This window comes from Leptonotus elevatus, chromosome 16, assembly GCF_054856555.1.
Source record: "Leptonotus elevatus isolate MCC_2025b chromosome 16, RoL_Lele_1.0, whole genome shotgun sequence".
Taxonomy (NCBI): Eukaryota; Metazoa; Chordata; class Actinopteri; order Syngnathiformes; family Syngnathidae; genus Leptonotus; species Leptonotus elevatus.
This window is the reverse complement of record NC_141254.1, coordinates 12807866-12819665: the sequence shown is the minus strand read 5'-3', so window position 1 is coordinate 12819665 and position 11800 is coordinate 12807866. Positions and strand designations below refer to the sequence as shown.

General features: G+C 38.3%; 1 protein-coding gene and 1 pseudogene across 2 annotated transcripts; one reads left to right on the top strand and one right to left on the bottom strand.

The window, feature by feature from the left end:
• Positions 1–101: 101 nt before the first annotated feature.
• LOC147160823 (nuclear protein 1 pseudogene) lies at positions 102–1343 on the bottom strand (annotated as a pseudogene). The gene is made up of 2 exons (XR_015097419.1): positions 1004–1343; positions 102–624 (listed from the first exon to the last, which is right to left on the bottom strand). The product of XR_015097419.1 is annotated as a nuclear protein 1 pseudogene (transcript).
• Positions 1344–2776: 1433 nt separating this feature from the next.
• vkorc1l1 (vitamin K epoxide reductase complex, subunit 1L1) lies at positions 2777–11312 on the top strand. Its single transcript, XM_086057566.1, has 3 exons — positions 2777–3143; positions 4919–5028; positions 7456–11312. Exons 1-3 carry the CDS (start codon positions 2953–2955, stop codon positions 7680–7682), a joined length of 528 nt encoding a protein of 175 aa, XP_085913692.1. The 5' UTR covers positions 2777–2952; the 3' UTR covers positions 7683–11312.
• The last annotated feature ends 488 nt before the right edge of the window (positions 11313–11800 follow it).

The following is an 11800-nucleotide window of genomic DNA, read 5'->3' as shown; positions in this document are numbered from 1 at the left end:
GCCCAATAGTGCACAGAAATGTCATATAGTGGTGAGAAAAGATGGCAGTCCTTCCACTGTACGCTAAAATTGTCTCACTAGGACAAAGAAGGTACTATAGCTACATGGGCAATTTTCTTTTTAACATTTATTGAACATAGATGAATAATACAAATATCATGGACAATTGAACGCACTATCCAATCAATGCTGACGTCTTGCCGTAAGGAGGGTCTATTATTCATTTTAGACCTTGATGAATTGTTTCCAGAACCCCCCCCCCCCCCCAATACATTTTAAAATAACTGCATTATATTGCATTGAACAAACTTATTTAAGTAACAGCCACTTTATTCCAATAAAATACAGTAAAATATCTTTCCACCCAAAAGGAATACATTCATCTTTACATATGGATCAAGCACACATGGCTGACCTACTTAGCTCAAAACAAACTATTCTTGCAAGACTCGACTGTAACTTGAGATCATCAGATCCTGTTACAGAGTATGAAAAGTGAGAGAGACAGACAGACAGAGAGAGACAACTGTCAAGTGACACGTGATTGGGCAATATGTCACTAGGTCAGGAAAGGAGAGACTCTTGGCCACAATCAACATTAGGAGTCCAGCGTGGTGTCCAGACCTACGTAGAAATAAAACAGTGTCACAATACATTCTTTGATTGATATGCAAGGTTAGGTCAACCCCTCCTGTTACGCTTTGGTCATCTTACAGACCTTTCAAACAGCAACCAAGGAACTAGTTTGCGAAGTGGATACGCTCACGTGACACAAAAAAAGTAATGCGGCGTTATCGCCATACTTAAGTTTTTCATTTTCACTTGTAACCTAGAATTGTTTTTTTGTTTTCATCTAAAGGGATCTTCTGACGTCACTTATTAGGCCACACGCATACTTCGGTCTGTTGTTGTTCACTTGACAACGGGACAGCATCAATGCCTTCAAAGAAAAAGGCAAGACACCCAGATGAACATGTCAGCCGTTTCAAACCCACACTATTACCTGTAAACAATGAAGAAGGTGAAACCAGGACATCAAGAAGACGCGCTTTTGGTTCTCCTGCGTTTCATCTCGCTGTTGTAAAATTTGGTCGCAATCTTCCTTTCGTGTCCGGCGGGGCAATGGCGATTAGTGTTGAGCTCCGTTTCTTTCTTGGACCTCCCTTTTCCACCGACATGACATGAGTATTCAACCAGGTTGTAATATTCATATTGGTCGTAGAAGGCCTGCTCAAAAGAGAACAGTGTTTCGAAGTCGGTCGCCATTTGTGCAGGTTAAAAACTGAGCTGACCCTCTCAGTGTTACTGGTGATCCGAGTTAGTATTAGTAAACATACGACGTCACTGTGTTTATATACGCAGAGTCACGTGACTGTGGTTGGCCCACGTGACAGACCAAACGTTGCACGCTAATTTTCATGAATTAAAGGCGAGGAAAAATGGTGTGTTTAAAAAGCAGAACCCGACATTTCTTTTATTCATTTGAATTTAGAATTTAAATTTTTTTTTTTTACCTTGTGCGGTACTTCTGTAATTTTCCCCTCTGGGTGATCAATAAAGGAGTATGTTTAAAAATATATATTTTTTTATCTCAAGCGGTAGTGGCTGTTATCTGTACATATAACCACAAACGTGTCAGTATGTCGTAATTGCTTTGTAAAAGTGTAAAATAAAAATAAAAATTAGGAAAATACTCCTGTGCAAAAACAGAACACAACCAACATCACTGATTAATTACATGCATGAATTGTTAATTAAAATAACGATGTAACTGATTAACTAACTAACTAACTAACTAACTAACTAAAACATATACAAAATAAAACAAATTGACAAATCATTCTGTCGAAATAGATTTTTATTAATAATAATAATAATTTAAAAAAAGAACCAAACATGATTAAAACCTCTGGGCGGTACTATGACCCGTTTTGGGCTTTTTGATGGTTCTGACCAGGCCATTTCAACATAAAATACCACCCACGGGTTAATTAATTAATTTTCTATTTTTTCCAATATTGTGACCAATATTAGCTGTCTTCAATTGTGTGTCACTAACTTGTAGTAAAGATAAAACGTTAAAAATTCAAACAATTAAAGTTTTTTTTTTTTGAGTACAACTTTATACTAAATTGATTAATTCGTGAATGGATATCACTTCAAGAAGGCATGAATTAAAAATAAAAGATAAAAAATAAACAATATTATTCAGCTATTATATTTATTCGGAACTTATTAAAGCATGCTGCTATTTTCAGTTTAAACAATATTAGCAGTCCTCATTAGTGTTACTAAAAACAATAATAAAAATAATAATGTAGTCAAATAATATCAAATCAACTTTTTGAATAAAGTTTTTTAATAAAAAAAAAATATATATATTCTACATTGAAAATTGGTCAATGGATATCGCTGAGTTAAAAATGAAAGAAACATAATAAATAATACAAGACATTATTATTGAGCAATTATATTGTTTAAAAAAATATTGATTTATGTTACTATTTTAACAGTTTAAACAAGTGGTCCCCATTTGTTACAAAAAAAACTAACAAAATAATAATAACGATAAAAGGAAATAAAATAACACAAAACAAACTGCCCCAATTGCATTGTGAAGGTGTAAATTGAAAAAATATAAATGCAAAAAATATACTTACTTTATTTATTTTTTAATACACGTGCATTTTATTTTTGTAGATGACATTAGTATATAAGTAAATAAACCCGGTGGTGTATTTTTATTTTCTCGCTCGGTATGCGCTTCCGCATGTTTCAACGGACATGTTGGCGTGTTTTGTTCTGGGCCTGTACCTCGGCGGCGGCGGCTTCGGCGTGTCCCGCCCCCTCGCCGTGTGGCGCGTCCTGACGCCTTTCCACGTCGCAGTCGAGTCCATAGACTAGCAAGCTGCGTATGTCTGCGTGTCTACGGCTAGGCTAGTCGAGGGAGTGATGGCGGACCCCGTCCTGAGAGTGTCCACCCCGCGCTGGGAGAGTATAGCCCGGCTCCTGGTCTGCCTACTGGGCATCCTATTGTCCCTTTATGCTTTCCACGTCGAGAGGGAAAATGCCCGGGATCCGACTTATAAGGCAATGTGCGACGTCAGCAGCTCCATCAGCTGCTCCAAAGTGTTCAGTTCAAGGTAATTTGAATTCAGCCGAGGGCGCCCACGGTGGCGCTCACCGCTCAATGAATGTGACTGCAAATCCGGGCCGAAGCGTTCTGGCTAAATGCTACCCTGAAATGCTCTGGTTAGCCACCGGCTAGCTGTTTTAGCTTGCTTACTGTATTCTTTATTTTGGCCAGCGCGCGTAAATTAGACCCACTCATGGCTAATGCTTCCACGAGCTATTTTAGCATGATAAAGCTAACTGTGCTGTAAGCTAACTGCCGGGTTGTTATCATTTTACTCCCGCTTGACCCCTCTACATTTATTCATTCGTGTATTTCACGCCGTAGTGTGTCGTTGATAAGTTAAAAGGAAAACAAGCTGCTTTTGTTGTTACAAGTTTCATTCAGCTTCTCCCTGAGATTTTGGCTAGTTACATCATTGTGAATTCACTAGTTTTGACAAACTATAGCTCTCAAGTTAGCTGTCATTAGCCGCCGAGCTAATGTCACTACACGCCTGCAAAAGTGTCGTCTGGTCACCCAATGGGACAGAACACACCTCTTCTTCTCCTGACGTGGTAGTAAAAGGACTCGCTAAACAGCATTTCCTCGTGAATACAGTACAGCTGCTGCTAGGGGATTATTTTTCCCATTCCATAAATCACATTTAGTTTTCAATCAACAATTTAAACCTCAATTTGTACAGTAGTTTTAAAGTAAATATACCACTTGATTACACAACTGCTAACAAACCAAGAAAACCCCACCTAGTTGTCAATTTGAAATAATCTCTACACTAAACAAATATTACCGGAATGTAACTTGTCAAGACCTAAGGTATCACAAGTACTTGAATAAAGTTGTCTCTCCAGAAACAAACCTGTATTGTAATTGAGTGCCATGGGCACTATCAATTTATTATTGAATAAAAAAAAATTAAAAAAAAATTTGCAACAGCATAATAAGGCAAACATTGACAATTCTGATCTTATGTCACAAGTTGAAATGGTGGTCAACATTGGATTTAGGAACATTGTAATTTGATTTGTGAGGATTATTTTGATTTCAAAATGTAATGAAATGTTGTTTGACTGACTACTTTAAAAGTCTGCCTGGTTTGTATGCTAGCCCCATTACAATATGCCATTTGTTTTCACCGTGTAAAGGAAGCATTGGCATTGTGGAAATATCAATAATGACATGCCCGGATTTGTCAATTGGCACACTTTTTGCCACCATACTTATAGTTCTTTATCTGATTTTTTTTTCCAGTGATGGAGTTCCAGCTAATCTTGCCTTCAAGATAAAAGCAATACAATATATTCACTGGAGCCTCTGGATGATTACAGTTTTAATTGATTTTAATCAAAGTAATAAACCCAATAAATGCTTATTTAAAGGTTTCATTTATTCAAAAATAAATCTTGTGCAAAATGTTTAGTCAACAATACTATATGATGATTTTAATGTTTAATGTTTTAATGTTAAGATTGTGCAAAAAAAAAGAAGAAGCTATTCAGTATTCATATCTTGTGCCTAACTTAAATGCCATAATTAAGTAGCAAGTAAATATTTGTATTAGGCATGTCTTGTAAATATCCAGCATTCTGACACTTTTGCAAAATTGCAACTCACAATAACGTTTGGATATAACAGAAATCATTTTTAATAATCCCCCCAAAAATACAAATTAATGCGATTTATTGCCCAGTCCTAGCTTTTGAATCTTTTTGAACAACTGTTCATATCTGGCAAACTGCAAAATTTGATTCTATTTGTTCATTTTCCCCATTTGTGTCTTTTTAGATGGGGTCGAGGATTTGGGCTCTTGGGCTCCATTTTTGGAAATGACAGTGCACTGAACCAACCAAACAGTGTCTATGGAATAGTTTTTTATGCTTTCCAACTCCTACTAGGTAAGCGGGCGTGGTTAACATTGCAAACGTTGCTGCTTAATGTCACCGGCCATTGGACAAATAGTGCCAACTCAACGGTTCATGCTGAACATCACGGGCCTGACTCACTTCACTCACATGACGCTGAAATGGAATCTAGTGGACATAAGAGATTCAATCTCGCATTTTAAGCGGCGGGCTCGTCTCGATCCAACCACCAAACAGCATTTCATATTTGTCAGCTGGTTTGGCATGTTTATCTGGCCACCTGGCGCTGAAATCGAACAAGAGGTCCTTTTTAGCCGCAGCAGATACCACTCACTGGACTAACACAAAAGATAACCAGTACACGGCTTCGGCTGGTCAAGATCTCAATATTAAAAGGCAGTGTCACTTCATTTCTAACTTTCGATGACCCTCAGCCGCTTACTGGTTAGTTCTCATGGGATAGTGGTGCAAGATCCTGATATTAATAAATAAATAAATCCCAACCCTCCACCCTTCGTACACGTGGGCACACACACACACACACACACACACACACCCACACACACACACACACACACACACACACACACACACACACACACACACACACACACACACACACACACACACACACACACACACACACACACACACACACACACACACGGACACGTGAGCCAAGTGCACAGTTTTGGGTGTGTGCTCTGTACTAGAAGCAGCCAATTCCCCCTTAAGCAATGGAGAAGGAACAATGTGCCAAGTAAAACTCCCTTGTCTTCAACTTGTGCCCCAGTTTTGTTTTGTTTTGTTTTCTAAGCTTCGCACACAGGCAAGCAATTGGTCGCATGATTCATTAGCAGACGTTATTGTAACGTTAGTTCCAGTTTTTGAGGACACTCATGTTGTTCAGGAACTGCTTTTGTGTAAACGTGGTTTCGGTTTGCGCATCAGCAATCGTGTCATTATGCTTTATTTATTGTCAGGATGTGTTTTGGGAAAAAAAGTAGTAGATATCAAATAACATTTTACCCTAATTAACATACGCTTATTGTCTTGATTGTTTGGAACAAAATCATTTTCAGTACTTTGCTTATTGCGGGAGATATGGACAAAGCCCTGCAGCAAATAGAGTGATTTTTTTTTTTTAATACAATTGCCTATGTGAATAGTTTAAACAGGAAATTAGGAATTTTGACTGATAACGAGTCCGACTCAACTCAAGTCACCGATCCAAAGTAACCAATATCACTCACACTTTAATCTCATAAACTTTAGATTAAACCAATGATGCATACTTTTTTTCTGACAAAAGGCAGAATAGTCACTCTGCAATGCATACTTTTTGTTTAAAGTACTGTAAATCAAAAACTACATGCTCTGATTTGGAGTTCTTTTCATTAACAAAAGTGCACAAACTACTCTCAAAAGTACTGTACTAACAACTCCATGAGTGTTAGTCTTTGTACAAAATGTAATTGAAGTGCAAAAATAATGCTGGTTTAACTATTAATTAATGACACTAAGAAGTTGGAAAATAGGGCTGGGTGATGCAGCTCAGCTGATAATTTTATAACAATGTATGTCATATCAGCTGATATTGAGAAATGTATATATATAATTTTTTTTACCTATTCTAAGTAACAAAATGTTAAATAGATTGAAGATAAAATGCAACCATTCAGAGAAAAAATACAAATTATATGTACCGGTACATACAAATGCAAAAAAAAAAAGTAGGCAACGGGTGAGGAGCACACTGTATAATACACACGAGTAAGTAAAAGCGCTATATTGTCTGTAGTCTTTATTAATGTACAAAATAATAACATTCTATTTAACGCCATAATGAAAAAAGGCACTATACAAGCCAAATCGAGTTGGCAATTAAAAAAATAAAAATATTCAGTCATTCATGACTATTACGATTTTAATCCAATAAACCCAACAATTATTGTGCAAAATGTTCAGACAACAGTAATTGTATACTGATTCTAAATCAGTTTAAAAATGAACTTAACATTCATAGTTAGAAAAATGACAACTCACAATAATATCTGGATGTAACACAACATAAGAACAACAAATCTTAAAATCCAGAAGACAAAATTAAATTTCACGATTCGGCAAATTTTCCACAATTTGATGTTCAAAATGATTAATCGAATTGATTCAATTTGTGCCTAGCCCTAGTTAGCAAATAACATAAATGTTGATAGCAACACACTAATAATGCAATCTTAGCATTAATATGAACATATATTTATATATATATATATGTAAAACTTGATGAGTTGGCATTTATACCCAGAGAATACTCGCAAAGGAAAGCCAGAGCTGAAATTTGAACCTGCAACCTCCATAATTGTGAGGGAGACATGTCATCTATACTCGTCAACCACCATCAAAACACAAAAATCGAAGGCTGATTTTAATCTTTCATATACTTTTATGTTCCCATAGGAATGACGGTGAGCGCGATGGCTGCCCTCATTCTGATGACGACGTCCATTTTGTCGGTGATGGGCTCGCTCTACCTGGGCTACATCCTCTACTTTGTCCTGAAGGACTTGTGCATCATCTGCATCACCACATACGCGCTGAACTTCATTCTCTTGACCCTCAACTACAAGCGACTGGTATACTTGAACGAGGCCTGGAAGCGGCAGCTCCAGGACAAGCAGGACTAAAAACAAACAAAAAAAAACTCTCAGCACAGCGAGAAAATGTGACACAAACAAAAAAAAAAGAAATGTGACTGACTGAACATTTGACTTGCCACCAGGAGACCTTGCTTCCAAACAAATGTTTATTCTGCTGTGTGTTCACCCAAAAAAGAAAGAAGAAGAAATCTAACCCTACATGTTGGGCCTGACGCCTCTCAATTGCAGAAGGATTCAGAAGCGAGGGCTAATTTTATTTTCAAGTGGTTCTAAATTGTTAATCATTCTCGTCACTACAAGAACAAGGCATGGGCCTGAGCGTGCGGAGGCGTACGGCCGCAAGCACGCGGCGCGCCGGAGGGCGGTTCTCCACTTCTCAAACAAGAAGGATCTCATCCGAGACGAGCGCAGCAGATGCACTAACAAAAAAAGAAGAAGAAGTCAAGACGGGTGGATTCCAAAATGGCGACAACGTTCAGCCAAGAGCTTGCAGATAAGTCTTGAAATGGCGAGTTTGGAGGGCACAAAACAATGAATAATACAGAATTGTTTTTTTGTCCCTTCATGTTTACACTTTGTAGTATGCTTTTTTTTTGTTTTGTTATTTTCCTTTGAAAGGACCACTAAAAATGAACACGTGTGTAGATGGGTCAGATAGTTTGTTTTCCAATTGTGTACATATAGCTGCTGAGCAATATTTCCAGCTAGATTGGTTGACATGAACAGAGGAAACCAAACTGTGGAACAACAAAAAAAATGTGAGGAAAGTTCTCGTCGCTGTGAAACCACAGATACAAAACAGAAAAGTTCTGTTCACCAAGCACCATCACCTCTGTTGTTGTGCGTTCTCCACAGACAAACTTAACGTGCCTGAAGCATAAATTTGATTTCATTTGAAAGCGGGGACGCATTCGATCGCCACTTTTGCTTGTTGATTTTCCTGTCAACGGCCCAAGGCTTTATTATTTTTATTTTTTTTGGCTCACCGGTTTTTGTAATGTAACATACCAGTTGAGTGTTACTCCCTTCTCAAGTCTCACGCGGTAGCAGAGGCTGCTACACTGTGATAGCTCGTGTCAATGTCCGTTGAACGCGTAATGGTGATGCCGACCGGCTGAATTACAGTTCATTTGCTGGACAAACCTTGCGGGGGGGGGGAACGTTGTTTTGAATCAAATAACAGAAGCAAAACCAGTCGTTGGGACTCCTCAAACCACAACGGAAAGCCATACAAGGATAAACGGGCGTTTGGGAGGAACAGCTGAACGCTTCCCATCGTACCACGAGTAATCCATTGACAGAGTAGAAAGGTCGTATCAGTTCTGAGAAGTGGTAGGGCCACAGAAAAAGGAAAATCATTTAAAAGGGGCAGTCAACCCAACAACAAAAAATTCTATACAATTATGTTCTGTACACCCCGACTAGTCTATCCACTCATTTTTATCCATAACGGGGCGGCCATTTTGTCACTGGATGTCGACCGAAAATGACATAATGGCTGCGCAGGTGACGACCCGTCACAGCCCAGCTTACAAATATCACATGACCAAACAGGTGACATGTGATTGGTCGTTACTTGAGCAACTGATGTCATTTTGAGTTGACAGCAAGTGGCAAAATGGCCGCCCCCTGAGATGATTAAAAACGGGTGGATTTGGCTGCTTAACAGAGGTGGCAAATCCAGGTCCAGAAAGTAAAAACCCTGCCACAGTTTGGCTTTAGCCCCTGATTCTAGCTAGCTGGCTAGCTAGCTCCCTAGCAGGTAAATGAGCAGAACCTGGTCTTAAATGCCACAGTTTGGCTTTAGCCCCTGATGCTAGCCAGCTAGCGAGCTCCCTAGCAGGTAAAGGAGCACCAATGGAGCTAGCTAGCTAGCACCTGGGGTTAAAGCTAAACTGTGGCAGGGTTTGCCACCTCTGCTGCTTAAATCATATTCCAGAAGCGCAATATTGATCAGAATGATTAAACTTGTAGGGGTGCATAAAATATTGTCAAGATATATATATGTTTTCCCCATTGACTTCCCATTTAACTGAGAATAGTTGAAATTTGTAATTTATTTTGTGAGGGAAAAGTCTTATGAGAATGAATTTGAAATTTGTAGCACGAGCCTTTCTATTGGAGAGATTTTAGATCGTTTCCCTCATAATATCTCAACTTTATTCTCATAACATGACTCTTGGATTTTGTTTGAATGTGGTCTTAATACCCCTTCGGACATTTCCACTCACAAATCACACTTGAATCATCCTGTTGACCACAGGACAATCAGTGAGCCAATTCAAGAGAATTTTAAGCGTGCTATGAACAGTTTTTCCCCCCCATAGAGGGATAACTATTTACTGTATGATGATAGCAACGGTTAGCAAACGGTCATTTCAGTAATGTGCTTCCTGTAATAACTTGGTTATCATTGATTGAGTAGATTGCAATCTTCCCATGTTGCTGTCCAAGGTGTTAAGTCTGTTCTTAGAACCGCTACATCAACCTCGTCCCATGTCCCCGAAGCAGAATGTCATTTGTACAAAACAACAAAAGCAGTTATACCTCAATTCTAAACAAACTATGCTTTGCATTCACTGAAGGAAATGCTAACTTGGGAGGAAACTATGTCAAACAAAGTGGAAGTTTTTCAAGGTCAAGGTGGTTGAGTGGCTATCGCTCCCCAAACATGAAGTTTGTATATGACATGTGCCCATTACAATTATCCTCCTCACTCGCACAGCATATTTTCTGTCAACATGAGATCACTCCCACACTTTTTTTCTTTTCTTTTTTTTGCGTATTAAAATGTTTGTTGGGTCAAACTGATAACTATTGATGACAAGCATACAATGTTTTCTTAAGACATTACAGTTAATGAGCAAGCTATGACATTATTTGAGCATGGATTTATGGTTAAGTTATTTGTAAAGGGATTTATTTTTATTTTATTTTTTATGTTGGAGGGGAAAAAAGGTCAATGCTTCTCAATTGTTTTTGTTCACCATTGAGTGAGGTCCTGAGGATAACTGCCATGTTAGTTGCAACACCAGTGTCAACTTAAGTGCCTTCTGTTTGATCACCAGGCCTTGAGCCAAAGACGGGCAAGTGATAGCATTTTAAATGACCAACGTAACAGGTACTTTTATTTACTTCCCTGACGTAGAAACTGAGAATTTGGCTAAATTGGCCACCACAAATGACCTAACAACCAAATGGCAAACCATTCCTTATCCCCCGACCTAAACCTACACCTTTAAATGTTGATATTTTGTCTGGCTATGGGACAAGCAAGGAATATTTCATCAAAAGGATTGTAATGTTCTTCAAGTTTATGCCCTTTAGCTGTGTCGACGTTTAACATTGCGGGTGGGTTTTTGTTATTTTTATTTAATTATTATTTTTTTTACTTGAAGGGTGGATTGCTGGGAATCCATGTCAGCAAAAGTTGATTATTTTTGTGGAGGAAAACTTACTGGGTTTGCTTCTGTATTGCCAAATGTGTTTTTGAAACGCTGTATTTTCTTACTTGGAAAAGTGTTACAACCAGTTGCAGGAGGGTGTGTTAAAACTTCAATTAAGGGAAAACTGGATGAGACCGACATGAGAACATTGAAAATTGTGGCACTGTCATGTGGAAATGATCAACCATTAAAACATTCCCTCTGAAATCAACCCAGTAGAAGTCATTTCAATGAAAAACATGTCCTTTTAGTTGGAAATAATTGAGATGAAAACTTAAGTAGTAAATCTAATTTGTCAAAAAATAATAATAATTTGCTAAACAGTTGAAAGGCATGTGCAGTAGGCGTGTATTGGAATGCCGATGTGCTGCATTATCTTAATGACGAAAACATGCTGAACCATGCCCTTGCAAAACCCAATTTTGGCAACACAAATGACTGCTTGTAAAATGAGTTGTGTTGCATTCGATGCCACCATGCAGCACTCCCATCTAAAAATGTTTTGCTTGCAAGTCAAAGCATAAAATTAGTCAAGAGCATCACCGTATCGCACCATCATATTGTCCTTAGTCAAGCTCTGGGAAAACATGGAAACTGGTCTGAGCAGAGATGTCAACCCGAAACTTTTTGAATGTGACAGACATAATAATGCTCCACGGTACCCCCAAATTGAAATTAAAAAATAAAAAGACATCAGAA

What these genes read in the sequence shown, in the direction of transcription:
- vkorc1l1 (XM_086057566.1), top strand. Translation starts at nt 2,953, where the DNA reads ATGGCGGACCCCGTCCTGAGAGTGTCCACCCCGCGCTGGGAGAGTATA. An exon ending in TCCAAAGTGTTCAGTTCAAG is followed by an intron (nt 3,144 to 4,918) that starts GTAATTTGAATT and finishes GTGTCTTTTTAG; the next exon opens with ATGGGGTCGAGGATTTGGGC. An exon ending in TGCTTTCCAACTCCTACTAG is followed by an intron (nt 5,029 to 7,455) that starts GTAAGCGGGCGT and finishes ATGTTCCCATAG; the next exon opens with GAATGACGGTGAGCGCGATG.